The sequence below is a fragment of the Oculina patagonica genome, chromosome 4 (genome assembly GCF_052425735.1).
Source record: "Oculina patagonica isolate OP01 chromosome 4, crgOcupat, whole genome shotgun sequence".
Taxonomy (NCBI): domain Eukaryota; kingdom Metazoa; phylum Cnidaria; class Anthozoa; order Scleractinia; family Oculinidae; genus Oculina; species Oculina patagonica.
This window is the reverse complement of record NC_135761.1, coordinates 1,740,698-1,757,286: the sequence shown is the minus strand read 5'-3', so window position 1 is coordinate 1,757,286 and position 16,589 is coordinate 1,740,698. Positions and strand designations below refer to the sequence as shown.

General features: G+C 42.6%; 1 protein-coding gene and 1 long non-coding RNA gene across 2 annotated transcripts in view; both read right to left on the bottom strand.

Moving 5' to 3' along the window:
• Positions 1–16,589, bottom strand: part of LOC144649122 (uncharacterized) — a 111,941-nt gene that overhangs the window by 21,240 nt on the left and 74,112 nt on the right. The window lies entirely within an intron of this gene.
• Positions 363–16,589, bottom strand: part of LOC144649065 (uncharacterized) — an 83,067-nt gene continuing 66,840 nt past the window's right edge. Inside the window, exons 2-4 of the mRNA XM_078508535.1 lie at positions 2,718–2,758; positions 1,274–2,644; positions 363–920 (exon numbers count right to left, since the gene is read on the bottom strand). Of these exons, the coding sequence (XP_078364661.1) occupies positions 708–920; positions 1,274–2,644; positions 2,718–2,758 (1,625 nt within the window). The 3' untranslated portion in view covers positions 363–707. The remainder of the gene's footprint in view (positions 921–1,273; positions 2,645–2,717; positions 2,759–16,589) is intronic.

Below are 16,589 nucleotides of genomic sequence, written 5' to 3'. Positions count from 1 at the left end.
AATCAAAAGGATTGCAGTCCAAAACTTACAATTTCACGCATTTTTCAGCCAAAAATAAAAAATAATAATTGTCTTTTCAAATCACGCGATTGTGTTCTATCAGCGACAAGCATAACCCAGCTGCCGTCTATTGGCAAAATGAGCAATCTGATTAGCAACACAGGTGCCGTCTATTTAACAATTTGACGGCGAGCTCGAGGTTCCTATCGGTTGATAGTTGGCGAGGGGCGAAGATATCAAAGTCGATAGGAACCGAGAGATTTGCGCATGTTTCTTTCTCGCAATTTTTCATGAATATTATTAAAAAGTAATCACATGATTTTTCACGTGCAATTTTGGGATAAATAAGCACTCGTAAAGACTAGAAATGTTTGTTAGTCCTAGAAAAATTTACTCGTGCTTATTTATCCCAAATTGTACTCTCTTCTTTTGTACTCGAAACCAATGATTACCTATACAAATTCTACAGAGTTCGAATATTCCTAAAAGGTTCATACTTCATATTTTGTGATTTCTACATTGTTCCTATAAATAATCTTACAAAGTTCCCACAGAGCCCATACTGGGTTATCTCACGATTCCTAGATGCTTTCTACATTGTTACTACTGAAGTCCTACGAAGTTCCTACAAGCTACCCTTACGACCAGCAATTTACCTTGAACCGTTCATTTCAGTCGTCGCTCGTGCGTTTAGTTCTTCCAAAAGCTCACACTCGCTTGCATTTTGCCAGTTCTTCCAGTTCGCATATGACCTCACTCATGGCAGGGCGTGTCTCAGGGTCCCTTTGTACACACCGCTGAATGAGCCCTCGCAAGGCACCATTAGTTACCTGGCCTATCTGATTATGGATCTCTTCAGGAACAGGAAGTTCTCTGATGCACATTTCACACAACAGTACACCAAAACTGTACACGTCCACCTGTTTGAAAAGAAGACGTAAGATAAATATGTTGTATATTTATCCAGGATAAAATCATTATTTATTACAATGTTTCTGCAGCAGCAGCAATGATAACCTCCTTACTGCATAACTAGTTAAGACCAGAAAATATCTCCCGAGTTCAATTATATATCTCGTAAAAACGAAAAAAATATTCCATCATTGAGCAGACGGTACAAGTTCTATACAAAGAAAGACATACCAAAATAATCTGACACATTTTATTGGGCTGAACGCGAAAATAGCTTTCTCTCAGTTCCTTTCTTATTCACTTTGTCTTTACTATTTCTACTACTTTCTCTATTTTTTAAAAAGGAAACAGTTGTTCTCACCTTCGATGACTGCTGAGAAGTGAAAGCCTCAGGTGCAGAATATATTCTTGCCCCTGGATTCGCTGTCATGACCTGACGCAGGAAATTCGCCGATCCATAGTCAGACAGCTTAGCTCTCCAGCGCTCATCTCGTCTCCATAGCAACACGTTGGCGCTGCTGATGTCCCGATGTATGATGGGAAGCGGCTTGTTAAGGTGAAGGTAATTTAATCCTATAGCGACGTCCAAGGCAAGGCTGACAATCTCCTCTTGATTTAGCTCTCGCTGGGATAACAGGTGCCGTAAGCTAGTATCGAGTAATTCAGTGACAAACAAAGGACTGTCATCGTCGTTTGTAGCGCCAATAAACTGTAAAAGATTCGGATGGCGACAGCAGGACGCGATGCTCATTTCTCGTTCAAAACGTCTTCGATTATGAGGTGAGAGAATGATCTCGTAAATTTCTTTAACAGCGACTTGACAACTACGAAATGTGCCCGCGCGCACATTGCCCCAGGCTCCTTTGCCCAAGACTGTGTCACTCAAAAGAACTTCCTCACGTTGGATGATCCAGTCACGTGTTTGGCGGCGCTGGTACTCAGTCAGTTCCTCTTGGGCCGCAGACGCAACTGACTGTAACTCTCTTTCGGTGGACAAGTGCCTGTTTCTTTCTTCTTGCATTTGATGTTCCAAGTTTCTTAACCTTGCTTCCAAAGTTGTCTTCTGTTGGCGTTCTTCTTCCAAAAGACGCCGTTGTTCTCCAACGGCGTTCTCTTTAGTTCGAAGCTCTTGTTGAAGATCCTGCCTTGACTCCTTTTCAGTTCGAAGTTTTGCTTTCAGTTCATTACAGGCACGCCTTGCTTGCCTCAACTGTTCTATCACTCTTATTCCTGCCTGTTGCTCTTCCCTTAAAGTTTTTTGTAGTTGGTCTTGAACCGTTTCCTTTTCTCTTAGTTCCCGCTCTCTCGTGTTGCGCAAATCTATTCTCGCTTGTTGCTCCTCGTATAAAGCATTCTTTATCGCATTTATCAGAGCTGTTTCCTTTGGCTTTAATTCTTGTTTTCTGATATTGCGAGCAAGTTTTTCTTCGTTAAGGGTTTGACGCATCTGCGCCACATCACTCTCAACTTCGTACCATTTGTTCAGTATAACGTCGTTGCCTTCCGTGGTTTGCTTGGAAACATTTTTGGCCGTGGTCATTTCGTCTGTTATCCCGGATCCAGCGGGTGCTGTTATGTTCACTACGTCAGTCGCTAAATATTGGCTTTCAGGTGCTGGTGGTGTAATCTCTTCTTGTTTCTTGCTTGTATGCGTTGCTTGCTTTACACTCGCCTGTTTGCTCGTGGGTAAATTACTGCTGATGGAAGATGCAGCCACTTTTTTCTTTGTCTCCTTAAACGAGAATAGAACAGAAAGCGTCATAGAGGGAGCCTCTCAACGTTCATAACACGAAATCAACACTTACGGTCAAAGACTTTGTTTTCAATGTCGTAGGCTCTCTTGCAGCTGCAATAAACAAAGGACACAATCAATGAGCTGTCCCAAAAATTTAACTTTAGAAAACTAATTACATCAGCTAAAATTAGTTTTGCTTTTATTCAAATCAGAGTTTATCGTTAGATATCCTTGATGTTTCTCAGCGATTTATGAGATGTCTATCGCTTAGAGTAAAAAATGGCATTTTTATTTCAGTGGACAAATCACAGTGTTGTTTGTATACGTTTTGATTTGTTTAACTAAAATCCAATATGAGCTTCTTGCCGTCTTAAACGCTTAGAGGACAACTTAGAGTCATTCCAGTTGTTATAAAATTGTACTTCTGAGTTTAGCACGTTTATTGTAGTCCCCCTGGCTGTGTGAAACACACACGCCATTCAACGTCTGAATCTGGAATGGAGACATTGGATACTAAATCTCTTATTAGGCAGTATCGGGCGCTTAAAAAAAAGACTTGTTCAAATACACAGCAAAACTACACGGTACGAGATAAGAAGTATCAGTGGTTCGTATAGTGTCATCGTCCGGGTGAGAGTAGTTCCTAAAAGAACTGTTGTGGTGACTGATGTTTCGACAACCTGAGCGGAGGTCATCAGGTACTGTCCATCAAATACCACAAGAAGGCCCCTCTTCCCCACGCACCCGATAAAAAATGAACGCTACCTAAAAAAATAGAGCATGGTAAGAACCAAACACTTTCACGGACTTTGTTATAGCTTCAACAAAAAATCTAAACTACTGACATAACTTATCATCTTCCCTTCTTATGGACTTGTTACCAGTACTCTCAACAAAATTACCTGTCTGGCAATTTTCTATGTTTTCTTTGAGTGGAAGACCCTCGTCTGTTACTTTCTCTGCAGGTGGGGGTTTTTGTGAAGTATAACGTCTAACGAACACTTCTCGAAAGACACTGATTGTTCTTTTGTCAGCGATGACAATACGCACGTCACGGAGAGTGCTGAATTCGGCGTCAGTGCTTGAACTAAACTCCTCTAATGCATCAAATATTACTTGAGCGCAAATGCGTATTGGTAAGTCAAAGGAAATAGTGCTATAGGTTGGAAGAGCAATCGAACAAAGCTTCAATTGCGTTGCAAGACGGAAACTCTGTACGCAAGCTTGACGAAGAAGTGAATTGCACTGGAGACTCCATATCGGAAGAACTGCGTGTATTATATACTGACAAGAAAGGTAGTGACTCCTGTCACTCCTGGTATACACAGCATCGCCTACTTTAAGCGGACAATTTCCCTCATCTGGCACTATTCGTCTGGACTCTTCTTCCATCTGACGACCTCCACATTTCCTTATTTCAGAGTCCACGCTGTGTTGAAGGTATTCGTTCGCTACATTGAGTATGGCATCCACTCGCTCGTCAGTTATTGTGCTCTGGTACAAAGATATGCTCACTCCATTGTCTAGAACGTGCTAAAATAAACAAAGAATGAAAATAAGTTTAACACAATAAAATAATTAATATCTCAGTAGAGATGTGAATCAAGAAACGCGCGTTCACAGCGTTTAAATATTAAGAGGCCGTCTTTCTTACACCCACTCGAATTCGCGTCAAAAAATAATTTTGCCTGAAACTCTGGCAACTGAAAGACTTTACTGAGGTTGAATCTAAAACAGATTTGGTTTGATTCAAAATAAGCATGCCGACTTTATGGATTACTAGAAAACAATCGACAGCTAGCTGGGAATCCTAAGTCTCTTTGAAAGCGTACGGGACATTTGAGAAATTTTTCAGCCTCGTTCGCAACACCTGAGCGCGTGACATGCAAACTCAAACATACTGGAAAGATCTCCCCTGGAAAGATCTCCGCTGGCTTTAAGGTTCTAGATCTTACTGCAGTCAGTCGCCAGTCGTTGATCGGATCAGATACTGAGAAACGCTAGAGGATCAGTCCCGGACAACATCTCCGCACAGCTAGGGCTTACATCCACAGGGTCAGGTACTTTGTCGAGGTAAATGAGTCGTAATGACTCGATCGCGACGTATACGTACCTCGCCTACTCTCGGTCGGTCGTCATTATTTTAACCCGTAGTTTAGTATACCCTAATTCGTATTTTATACCCAGGACGTCTGCTTTCCGTAGCGCGCGTTTTATACCTAAGTTCGAGTTCTATATGTAGTCTATTGTCCGCAAAACGTAGTCCGCAGTCCGTGTTTTATACTGACCGTAAACAATATGCCGTTTTCAGTATAAAGTAAACTTAAGAAATCGATCAGTTTGAGTATATCAACGGCCCGAAACCCTAAGTCCACTGCTCCTTCAACACTAACTAATTTCACTCCACGCATTTTATAAAAAAAGGAATAAAATTCACAGGTGCATCCTACTGAAATAACTGCTTTTTAATTCTCAGCCAATACACCGATTCAGCCTAAGTCGAAAGTTGCATTGAAACAAGGCCTAAGGGCCCTCGCCGGCTAAAAATTATTTACTTTTTATTAGGGTGTGGGGCCTTTTTGAGTCGGAAAAGGCATTCCTCCCTTCACAAATTAGCCATTCAACTTCTGGCTTAGCTATAGGCTAAATCGGTGAATAGCAATAAAGCTATGTTTACCTCAAGTCTTTTATTATCCCAAGCCTCGAACGACCTATAGTATTCTTCCCTAAGCTCTTGATTCTGTAGAACGGATTTTGCAACTATGTAATAAGAACAATAAACAATGTATTGATACAAAAAGAGCAACAAATATTTACATATGGGTTTTTCTTTGATTAACAACACTACAATGAAAATATAGTTTGACCAAATTTGTATTCCAGAGCCACGCTGTGTACATCCATAGATGAAATAGGACTAGGGCTGACGAATCAGTATACCGTTCTTAAAGGTCTTCGCACACGTGGGGGCATGGCGCACGGACGTGTCGCAGGGACATGTAGCAGCGACAACATCTTACGGTGTTCACACTGATGGGACATAATATAATAATAATAATAATAATAATAATAATAATAATAATAATAATAATAATAATAATAAAACTTTATTTAAACTCGAATTTAGAGTAGCTTAACAAGCTAATATTTCCGAGAACGAAATAGATAACAACAAATTAAAATAAAAATTACTATTTACATATTTAAAATTGACTTATATTAACTAATTGAATTGACTTTGCAGATGTGCCTTTTAAAGTCAGATAAGTTACATAGCCTTATAAAGTTAGGTAGAGAGTTCCATTCTTTTGTTGCCAGATAAGTAAAGGAGTGGAGACCAAAAGTTGTAGTTCTAGGTTTGGGAATTTCCAGTATATAGTTTCCACGCAGGTTGTATGAAGTAGAACGGAACGAGAACATGTTTCTCATATAGGCTGGATAGTCATTGAAAAATAGACTTTTGTACAAGATAGTAAGGAATTTAGCAGAGACGCGTAGCGAGGACAGGTAGCAGCAAAAAATCACAATGTGTACGCACGCAAGAAAATGTAACGGGGACATGTTCCATAGACATATCGCAGCGACACGTACCCCCGGTGTGTGCTGATAATTTTTGGCTCATGCAACACGCATTTTGCAGCAGTTGTGTCCCTGCAACATGTTGCTCGTGGTGAAACTAGTTGAACTTCATGCAACATGTCGCAGGGGCTGAAGATGGTCGGAAATGAAAACTGTGACGTCATTATTTGTGTGCTGTAAAGTCCAGTTTACACGAGCAATTTATAAATGACAATTTTAACCCTATTAAGACCGGGCTTTTTTGGACCTTCTCAGACCGGGGGGGGGGACTTCGGAAGCCCCCCCCCCCCTATGTAACTTCCAGAATATTTAAGCAATCACCATGAAACTTATAGGATGTATTGTACGTCCAAAACTCTTTCTTTTGGTATTCGTCACGTGGGATGGTGACGTCACATCACGTGACAATTACATCATGATGTCAAAACAGCCGCCATCTTGGATTTCAAAATTTTTCCAAAATGCCAGAAAACCACCCAAAATCATTGCAAAGTACTCAAAATGAATAAAAATGTGCTTTAAACCCGTAAAAATGTAAAAATAATGCCATTTAAGTTGATTTTTATTAACAGAAACACGCAAAATTACAAATTTAGGAAAACATGCCTGTCAAAATGCCGTTGCCATGGTGATGTCAAGTTCCTGACACATCATCCAACCCTACCAATTTGTTGCCAGATAAATTTTACGAAAACTCAGAAAGTTTGGCAGCGTTTGGTTAAATCTTAAAAAAGTTATAAAAGTTCAAAGTCAGCGCGGGCCTCAAAAGCCCCCCCCCCCCCCCCCCGATCTGAATAGGGTTAATGTGACAACTTTTATCTGTTCGTGTAGATGAGAAAAATTGGTTAATTTTTATGTGATAACTATATTTGTTGACAAGCTGGCGAGTTAGCTTTTATGTGACAAATAAAAGTTGTCACATACGAAAATAGCTCCTGTAGACGACTCACAACATGCAATGCGGCAAATATTGCGTCAGCATTTACAGCCTTATGAAGCACTCAAAGAAGATGAGTGTGGGTGAGTGAAGGGTATACTTACCCAGCATATGTTCCAACTGATTCTCGTTCTCAAAACCAGCGTTATTTTCCTCCATTTTGTATCTGTCCCAATCCTCCACACTACGTGTTGCAGACCTCTTCCTACTGATCAGATTTTCGTTTTCGAGGTCATCCAGAGCTTCCTTCACGTAACTGACTTCTCCATAGACTTGCCAGTGAATCCGATCTTCAGATACTTCAACCAAGACAGGGAGTGACTTTCCCACGTATCTGATACGTTGCCGTACACTCTCTGGTGAATCCTGGTCTTTGGGAAGAAACTCCTCCAACTTCATGCATTGATGGACTTTCTGATACAGGATAGTGAACGCCTCACAAGCCTCATAAAAAGCTTCAGCTGTGCAGTGTTTACATGGCGCAACTGTTACTTTGCCATTGTCAATGTTCCTAGATACCTTGACTTGAAAATCGTTCTCGATTTTCTTTAATTCATCTTCATGGGCTTTAACGAACAAAGGAAAAAACTTCTGTGTAGTTTCGTAATGTTGAGGTTTAAGCTCTGTAGATTCCGTTTCTTCCACCTGATTCTTCTTTTCTCTTGAACCTCTGGGGTCTTTCTTTCTATGGGCTTTTTCAACTCCATGGACAGTTGCTGTTTGCTTGTCATCCTTTTCCGTTTTCTTATCGTTTGATCCCCTGCGGGTTTTCGATCTTGAATCTGTACTCTGGAATTGTTTTGAATAGTGGCCCAACAGTACTTGGGAATCTGTTACTTGTTTTAACGTTCCCGTCAGCAGGAATCCATCGTTTTCCTCGTGCCACTTGATGGTGGTCTCGTTTTTAACTTCATCTAGAAGACGTCTTATGTCTTTCCGGGAATGCTTCTTTAACACTACTTCATCCACCCAGGCTGTTACCGGCTGAAAGATCTGCAAGTTGATATTATACTTGCATTCAGTGACAGAAGTAGATTGGAGAATTTCGACACAATTGCTGAAAAATAACAATCAAGAACTAGGATAACAGAATAACAATTCTGTGTTTGGGTCATGAAGCCCAATAAGGCCACAGCTTATCCCGATTTCTGTTGCATTAAGCAACTATTGTTACTCCCCCTCCTCCTGGGCTGGAGTCCAATTGCTTCATTGGAACTCCCCGGGTTTATGGTGCGAACCATTAGACCACACCAAATCTCAAGATACCAGGATAGGAGTCTATCGTTGCAAACCAAATGAATTATATACAATCCCTCTTATACAAATTTAAAAACCACGACCAAAAAACCGGAAAAAAGTGATAATTAAGCTCACTGTATACTTGCCTCATGTGTATTGCCTGCCTCACTCATGTCGTTCAATGGCTTTACAGTTAGTGATACATCAGAAAACCTCTGCTTCTTTTTAAGAACAGAATTTGCAACTGCAAAATAAAATAGACGGGCGATCTACTAACGTAAAGGTTAAAAAAAATACACACCAACTAGGTTGACTTTGATTAAAATACTTCCAGCTCTGTCAGATGGCATACATGCACAACAGAGGAGTATTCCCTGCGGAATTTTCAATACAAGACGTGGCAATTAGGAGGCAGTAATGTAAGGGGGAAAGACGGAATGTACTGATTGGACAAACAAACTGATGATGGGACCAACTGGTAAGACCCACCACTAAACCATTCTATAACTGATTGGACTGACTAGACTGGCTGACAGATAAGACTTTATAATTAAGATTACAGAAACAAAAATTCAAAACTTTTTGGATTATGAGATTAAACAACAATAATAGTTTATCCTTAATATCAATCTTACCATTTAATAGTCATATTTACTATTTCAACTTTTCAACACAAACATGAGGAAACAAATATGATTTGTTTCTACATATATGCTTAACGGTAAAAATAACACCAAAATTACCATGTGATTTTTTTGAACCAAACATAGCTACTAGTCCGGCGGCATAGCTCAAAATTCGGCATAGCTCAAATTTCGGCTGAATTGTGCACTTCTTGTTACCAGCCTGAAATTTGGCACACAGCGAGCAATTATCGAAGTAAACATTTTAAGTTATAGAACCGCCTCAACAGAGACGCTGTTTCCATGGAAACTGCATTAAAATGAGCTACATATGGAACGCGATTTTCTGCATGTTTAACAGGAGATATGAATATGTTGGCGTAAAGGAATGGCCTGGAGCGACCCTGCCGAGATGTTCAACGGAATAAAATGCCATCGTCGTGGTAACATCTTAGTAAAGGCATGTTTCTCAGTTTATGCAAGTTATGCATTGTTTGCAGGTTTAGACCAGGAAATTGAAAAAAACAAGTAACTCATCATTCACAATGCGACTCTAGTGAAATACACATAGCTATAGATATTGTGTCTTTCTAGATCAAAATGCTGTCTGGAAACTATTATCTTATATATTTTCCATGACACGCACATGCGCACATTGAAGTGGAAGGCAAATTAGCTCTACAACACTTGCATCTATTGTTGCTACATGCAGCTGGTTTTGGTGCCACATAGGATGATTTCTTGACAGGACATTGCAGATTCATCCAGTGTGAACCGTATAGGTCGCCATGTTTTCTCGCTAAACGTCCAGACCCATTCTTCTGGGTGCGATACCTTGGTTCCTCTATCAGATAAAGATGTCGATTATCGAGGTTGCCTCCACGATTCTGGCAACAAATATTGCGTTTAGAGGACTTGAATTTTAGCTCTTCCTTTTCTAAATCAGCCAAACAAGATCTTGACTGTTTTTCTCAAATGGATTTCCCAAGTTCTCTATTATATTGTTGACATGTACCAGGGGGCTGACATGATTCTTGAACCTTGTTTGACTAGCATTGAAAGTGCTTGTGATGGGGCAACATGCGCGTACTTGTCTTCATCACTATCTTCAAACTGTCTAACCTCGCTAGGTCAGGCTCAGATACCACCCAGGCCTATCGCTCCCGCGTTCCCTTTGATGAGTTCAAATTGTATAGGGATCGTGGTTTCTTTCTTACTTCTCCACGTGGAAATCGAATCAGCTTCTTCTCCTATTTGAACATATTTCATATACTTCCTGTATTTCTGTTACTCAAGAATAAACAAACTTGCTGCAGTTGCCTGGTAAGGTACCTCAGCGCTAGTATGTTCACAGTTGATAAGCGATTCCGCTCTCTTCCTGCAGCTTGTGACAGAACTTCAACCCATCCACTGCCAGCGCGCCAGGTCCCGAAAGCCTTTAGCGCCGCCTGCTCGATGTTAAGACAACCAAGCATGACTTCCAGCCAATTTTTCCATGTACGATCTTTCTGAGCCCACTCGACTGTTCTTGCTAAAGCAAAGAGTGGCTGATCGCAAGCAATAACCACACTTTGTTCTGGATTTATGTGCTCTACGGCTTTGCCAATAACAGTTATAGCGTGACTTATCATCGCCTCGGAATGAGCGCAATCCAAACAAAGGCAGTAGAAAGCTTTACACTTTTCACACTTAGGGGATACAAGCTCTATGGTGCTTGTGCGAAATATTCGGTTCCCCTAAGTGGCTGGTCCCTCGTAAAAGAAACAGATTTTTTGTCCTACAGACACACTAGCAATGCCACATCTCGCGCGCTTTTCAATATCATCTGGTTGCTGAGATGTGTTTCCGTCAGTTTACTTTCTTTTCTAATCCAGTGTTTTCAATTTAGTAGTATTTTTGCGGGTTTTTAATTTTGCGGTTTTTTGATAATCGCGAAATTAAAGACTCGCGAAAATATATTTTAAAGATTTTTATTGCAATTTTATTATTTGGTCAAAGTGCAAATATCAAGTCCCGCGAAATATGCCCGTTCCATTTTCGTGAAATTAAGTTCCCGCAAAACGATTTGTGGCCTATCCCATGATGCATTGTGCCTCAAGCGCGTCTCAGCAATTCCTTCCCCTGAATCAAGCTCCGCTAAATCGATGTGAAGTTCTTTAGTCTCATTAAAACTCTGCAAATCCTTTGGGTGTAATATCCAGCACCACGGTTGCTCCTTTTCGAGTTTGCTGGGCATTCACTCTTCTGGCTTGTAAGTTCTTGGCAAAATACGCATTAGCTTCAGAATTTGGCCTGGCGATTCCTTCATATTTTTTTACTGGAAGACATGACTGACCTGACAGGCTTAAATCACGGCCCAGCTGGTCACTGAAAATTCGGTAAACAACTGATTTACTCTTTTGCCTGTGTTAAATTGCCACTGCGAAAATAGTTTTGCCAAAAACGGGTAAGGGAAAACAATCAACAACAAGTAACAACTTCAAGTTTTATTAAATTTCTGCACGCAGAATTATACACTATTTTTTGTATTTGAGTGTATGAAAGAATGGCTCATTGATGCAAAAAATTTAGTAGTAAATGTTTCAATTATTATAAAAGTTTTACTTTTTGTGTAAATGATTGAGTCATTCCTGAGTTACTAAAAGATGACGCATGTCTTCGCGAGGGGTCTCGACGAAGAAAAACTTGAAAGCCATTTACGGGCAATACAGTGAGAACTGAGAGTGGTTCTATAGCAGCGCCAGATTAAGCGCCAGAGGGTGTTGTTAGCCGCGCATGCGTATTATGTATCTTTATTCTGGCCCACGTGTTTTGGGTCGCCATCTTGTAGCGATCTTGTTGTTATTGTTATTAAACCGTCTGGAGTTCGCTATTTTCGGATTGTCTTGTCCACATTACTGGCGTGGTTGCAGCTCAGTGGCGGATTTTTCACCCGAATTTCCACACTAGGAGATAGCGGTTCAGCTCACCCGATAGCTGTACGTTCCTTCGGTCATCGAACACAAGAACTTGAAGTTACTTGAACACAACCATGAATGCACGGGCACCTAAACAATGGTCCCTTACCAAACACGAAACCCTTAACGACCTTCGAAGCCTGTAGGCTGAAACTCCAATACACTCTTTCGCTCGATCACCACTTTGCAAGCTTTCTAGCTGACAGCGTGACATGGTTGGAGAAGTCCCCTGACATTCCTCGTCGCGGCTTCCAGGACGATGCCGAAGAACAGCACAAAAAAGTGTACCCATTCGGAGCTAATGTTAGGGAAAATAGAGAACTACTGCCCTGTCATTTCTCGTAACACCATTGTCAAGAACTTGACCTCCATGAGTTTAATCTGGCAAGCGATCCGTCTTCACCTCGGGGTCGTACTAACTTGGCTGAGACTAGTCCACGTTGACCTTCCTAGCCTGTTTAAGCAACGCTATGGCACTGAAATTCGGTCCAGGTCTCTCGCTTCTCTTAAGCCTGAAATTTCCCAAGCATTGGATTCCCTCCTAGAAGAAATCCATACCACACTAGATGGTAAGTTTTTGCGCTCGACAGCGTCACAACTCAGGCTACCCTCCGTGAGGGCCCCTTAAAACACACCTCAGCAGCCTACCATCAAACACCAAGTTAGGTCTTGTCCCTTGTGCAAACAAGCTTGCCGCAACCACCGCCACTTCTTAAGTAAGTGCACTTACCTACCTGCTGAAGACCGTGCTTTCCTCGCTAAAGCTCGCCTCACATGCAGCTTTGACGAAGAAGTCGATCCCGACGACTCCGATTTTTTTGGTCCACCTGAGGCAGAGGACCTGTTGTCTCCACCTCAACCATCTGCCAGGATCGTTCCGCGACGTGTCAGCACCAAACAATCTCCCCATTTCCACGCCTTCTATCATTACCACCGGCTTAAGCTCACCTTAGACACTGGCGCCGAAACCAGCATGATTAAATCCTCCGTCGCTAAATTTTCCCAACAGGCCTTACAAGCTGATGGTGTTACGTCACTCTGTCGCGTGCTGCCAAACGCCTCACACTCGATGCCCTGGTAGTCTATGACTTAGAAGTTGACAACCACCAACCCCCATGCTCATGCAGTCCGCCGCACCCAATCCTACGTCCTGCGCTCGTCCACGTCTTCAACCGTTTTTCTTCCTGGCGAGTATCTCGAATTGGATGTACCAACCGACTTAGGCCTTAACTGCACCGTCAGGCTTGCACAGACACACCATCCAACAAGTGCTCCAAAGTCTCACAGCTCTGTCCTCAACCCCTTATGGCCGAAGCAGTAGCTAACAAAGTTCGAATTGTCAACAACATTATAGAGACAAGGACAGTCCGACGCCAAGAACAACTTTGCCAAGCACATCAAACCACAAACTTGGATTTCATGTATCCTACAATTGGGTCCCACCCATTACCTTTTCCCCGCCCAAGCGGCAGCACCTCAACTAAGTCTGGCTTTTTCTCTGATGCTGTCACGAGTGACTCCGACAACGTCTTTCCTGAAGACATCCGCAATCAGTTCCGGCAAGTACCCCTGACTTATGATGATGTCTTCAACCCCTCTAGTATCGGTTACAATGGCGCAGCCGGCCCTATCGAAGCTACTGTCAACATGGGCCCTGTACAGCCCCCTCAGCGCAAGGGTCGTGTTCCTCAATATTGCCGTGACAAGCTAGTCCAGTTGCAAGAACAGTTTGACGAACTGTAACATTTTTTTGTCTTTCAGCGTCCAGAGGACGTTGGCGTCACTGTAGAGTACCTCAATCCATCCTTTCTTGTCAAAAAGCCGTCTGGTGGGTTCCGCCTTGTCACTGCTTTTCCAGATGTCGTTCGATACAGCAGACCACAACCATCACCGATGCCTGATGTCGACTCGACTCTCCGGAGCATCTCCCCATGGAAGTACATAAGTAAGTCTGACCTCACACGCGCGTTCTATCAGATACCGCTTTCAAAGTCTTCCATGAAATACTGTGGCGTGGCCACCCCGTTTCGTGGCATCAGAGTCTACACCAGATCTGCCATGGGAATGCCTGGTTCAGAGACTGCATTAGAAGAATTGAGGGATGTGCTGCAAAACTCGCCGATGGCCTTTACTGTGGCGGCACTCCACACGCGCTCATCTCTAACTGGTCGCGCATTCTTAAGGCACTTAACCGTTGCAACCTACGACTGTCTGCAACAAAAACTGTCGTCTACCCCAAATCAACCACAATATTAGGTTGAATCTGTTCACAAGGCTTCTTATCTGCGAGTCCCCATCGCAACGCTGCACTCACAAGCTGCCCTCCTCCCGAGTCTGGGAAAAGGTTTGTGTTCCTTCATTGGTGCTTACAAAGTCATTTCCCATGTACTCCCTCACTGCTCTCAACTAGTGGATCCACTGGAATCTTCCTTAGCTGGTCTACAGTCTCATGACTCCTTCAGTGGGATGACCATCTTCGCCAGAAATTTACTGCTGGGCAAGAAGCTCTTACCTCAAACAAGGCCATTGTCCTTCCATGTGCTTCCGATCAACTTTGGATTCTGTCTGATGGCTCTGCGAGCAAACGCGGCCTGGGAGCTACCTTGTACGTCACTCGCCAGGACCGCCTGCTACTAGCCGGCTTCTATAGTGCTAAATTATGCAAGCATCAGGTTACATTGCGAAGTAGAGGCGCTGTCTATCGCAGCCGCAGTAAAGCATTTTAGCCCATTCATCATCCAATCCAAACACTGTGCCTGTTTCCTTACAGATAGCCAGCCTTGTGTTCAAGCTATGAACAAACTTTGCCTAGGCTAATTTACCCTCAGACTTTGCCAGCCGTAATGCCCCAGAATGCCACGAACCCCATTGCCAGATTTATACCGCCGACCGGTTAGCTCAGTTGGTAGAGTGCGGGAGGTCTCGGTTTCGACTCCCAGACCGGATCAACACTCAGGGTCTGAATATACCAGAGGAGAATGTGCTGCCTTTGTAATGATATCTGCAAATGATTAGACATTCTAGTCTTATCGGAAAAGGACGATAAACCGTAGGTCCCGTCTCATGTATCTTCAGTCTTATAGCAGGGGACGTTAAAGAACCCACACACTATTCGCAAAGAGTAGGGCACGAAGCTCCCGGTGTTGTGGTCTGGCCTTTGTGTTGTAGTAAATAACAGTATGTGTAAAGCGCATTTGAACATATACTATGGAAAATGCGCTATATAAATGCATTATAATTATCTGCTGCTTCATTCACGAAACCGAGAATTCAGTCGTGCGTGGTATCTCTATTTAAGATATCCTAGACAATACCATGCGCCTACCGTTCACCAGCAGACCGGCATGGTTCAGTGTACAACATGACTGCCCCGACCTAGGCCGTGTATGTGCACACTTGAAACAAGACAACCGACCATCAAAGAAGTTAACAAACATTAAAGATGTAAAGCGCTATCTCAATGTCACCTCCTCATCCGAGGATGGCCTGCTCGTCGTGCAACGTCATAAACCGCTTTTCCCACCCACTGAGCTGATTGTGGTACCTCGCTCTGTACTTGATGGCCTACTTACCTCCGTTCACATCAAATAAGACCACCCTTCAAAGCACCAACCAAAAAGGTCGTACAGCGCCACTTCTGTGCCCTAGCTATGAGTACTGCCATCACCCGCGTGACCAATTCCTGCCACACCTGTGGGTCACTTCAGAAGTTCCCTACCGCTTTCGCCAGCTAATCATCAGAAGATCCACCTGAAGTTGTAGGCGTGTCATTTGCAGCTGATATCATCAGGCGCTACCGCCAATTTATCTTACTTCTGAGGGAATGTACCACCTCCTACACTGTGTCCTGTCTCGTACCCGATGAAAAGAGCGGTACCCTTCGCGACGCCCTCTCCCGATTAGTTACAATAACGCAAGTGGACACAAGTAATCACATTGTGTTATCGCTAGTTGAACTTCGCCTACAGACGTACGTTGGCTGGCCAAACGGACTCGCAAGTTTACTCTCATTGAAATTGTCAAAAAGGCCATTTCAGTGCTACTGCGCGCGCTGCAATTCAGTATTTGAAACATTTTGCGTTGGGTGGCCAAACGGTGAAAAACTTGCGTTGACTTGCGTGCAAATTTGATCCTGACCAAAACGAACGCGCAAGTTGCGTCCACTTGCGTCTTCGTTTGGCCAGACCTTTACATTTGCCCGCTGCTATGTACAGTGAAAATAATTTATAATGAAAGTCCACACATGTACGCATTGCGGACTCACTTTTATTTGCCAACTTTACGAATTCTCCAGATATCGACTAAATCATTCTCTACCACAATCTTTAATTTTTGGGTTTCCTCCAAAACAGTCTAAGCCAGTATCAACAATCATGTTTAAATCGCCACCCAAAATAATATAAGGGATTTGTTTCCGAAATATTCTCATGCAAACGATTTTTAATGTTTGGGAAAAATCGATTTGATCTTTTGAATTGTTCGGTGAGTAAATATTGCAAAGATAAAATTTGACGTCCTGTATAATTGCCTCAAGGAGGATGAATAGACCATTGATATCACACCTTGATTGTCTCAACTCAAATTCCAAATCCTTTTTAAGTAGTAGA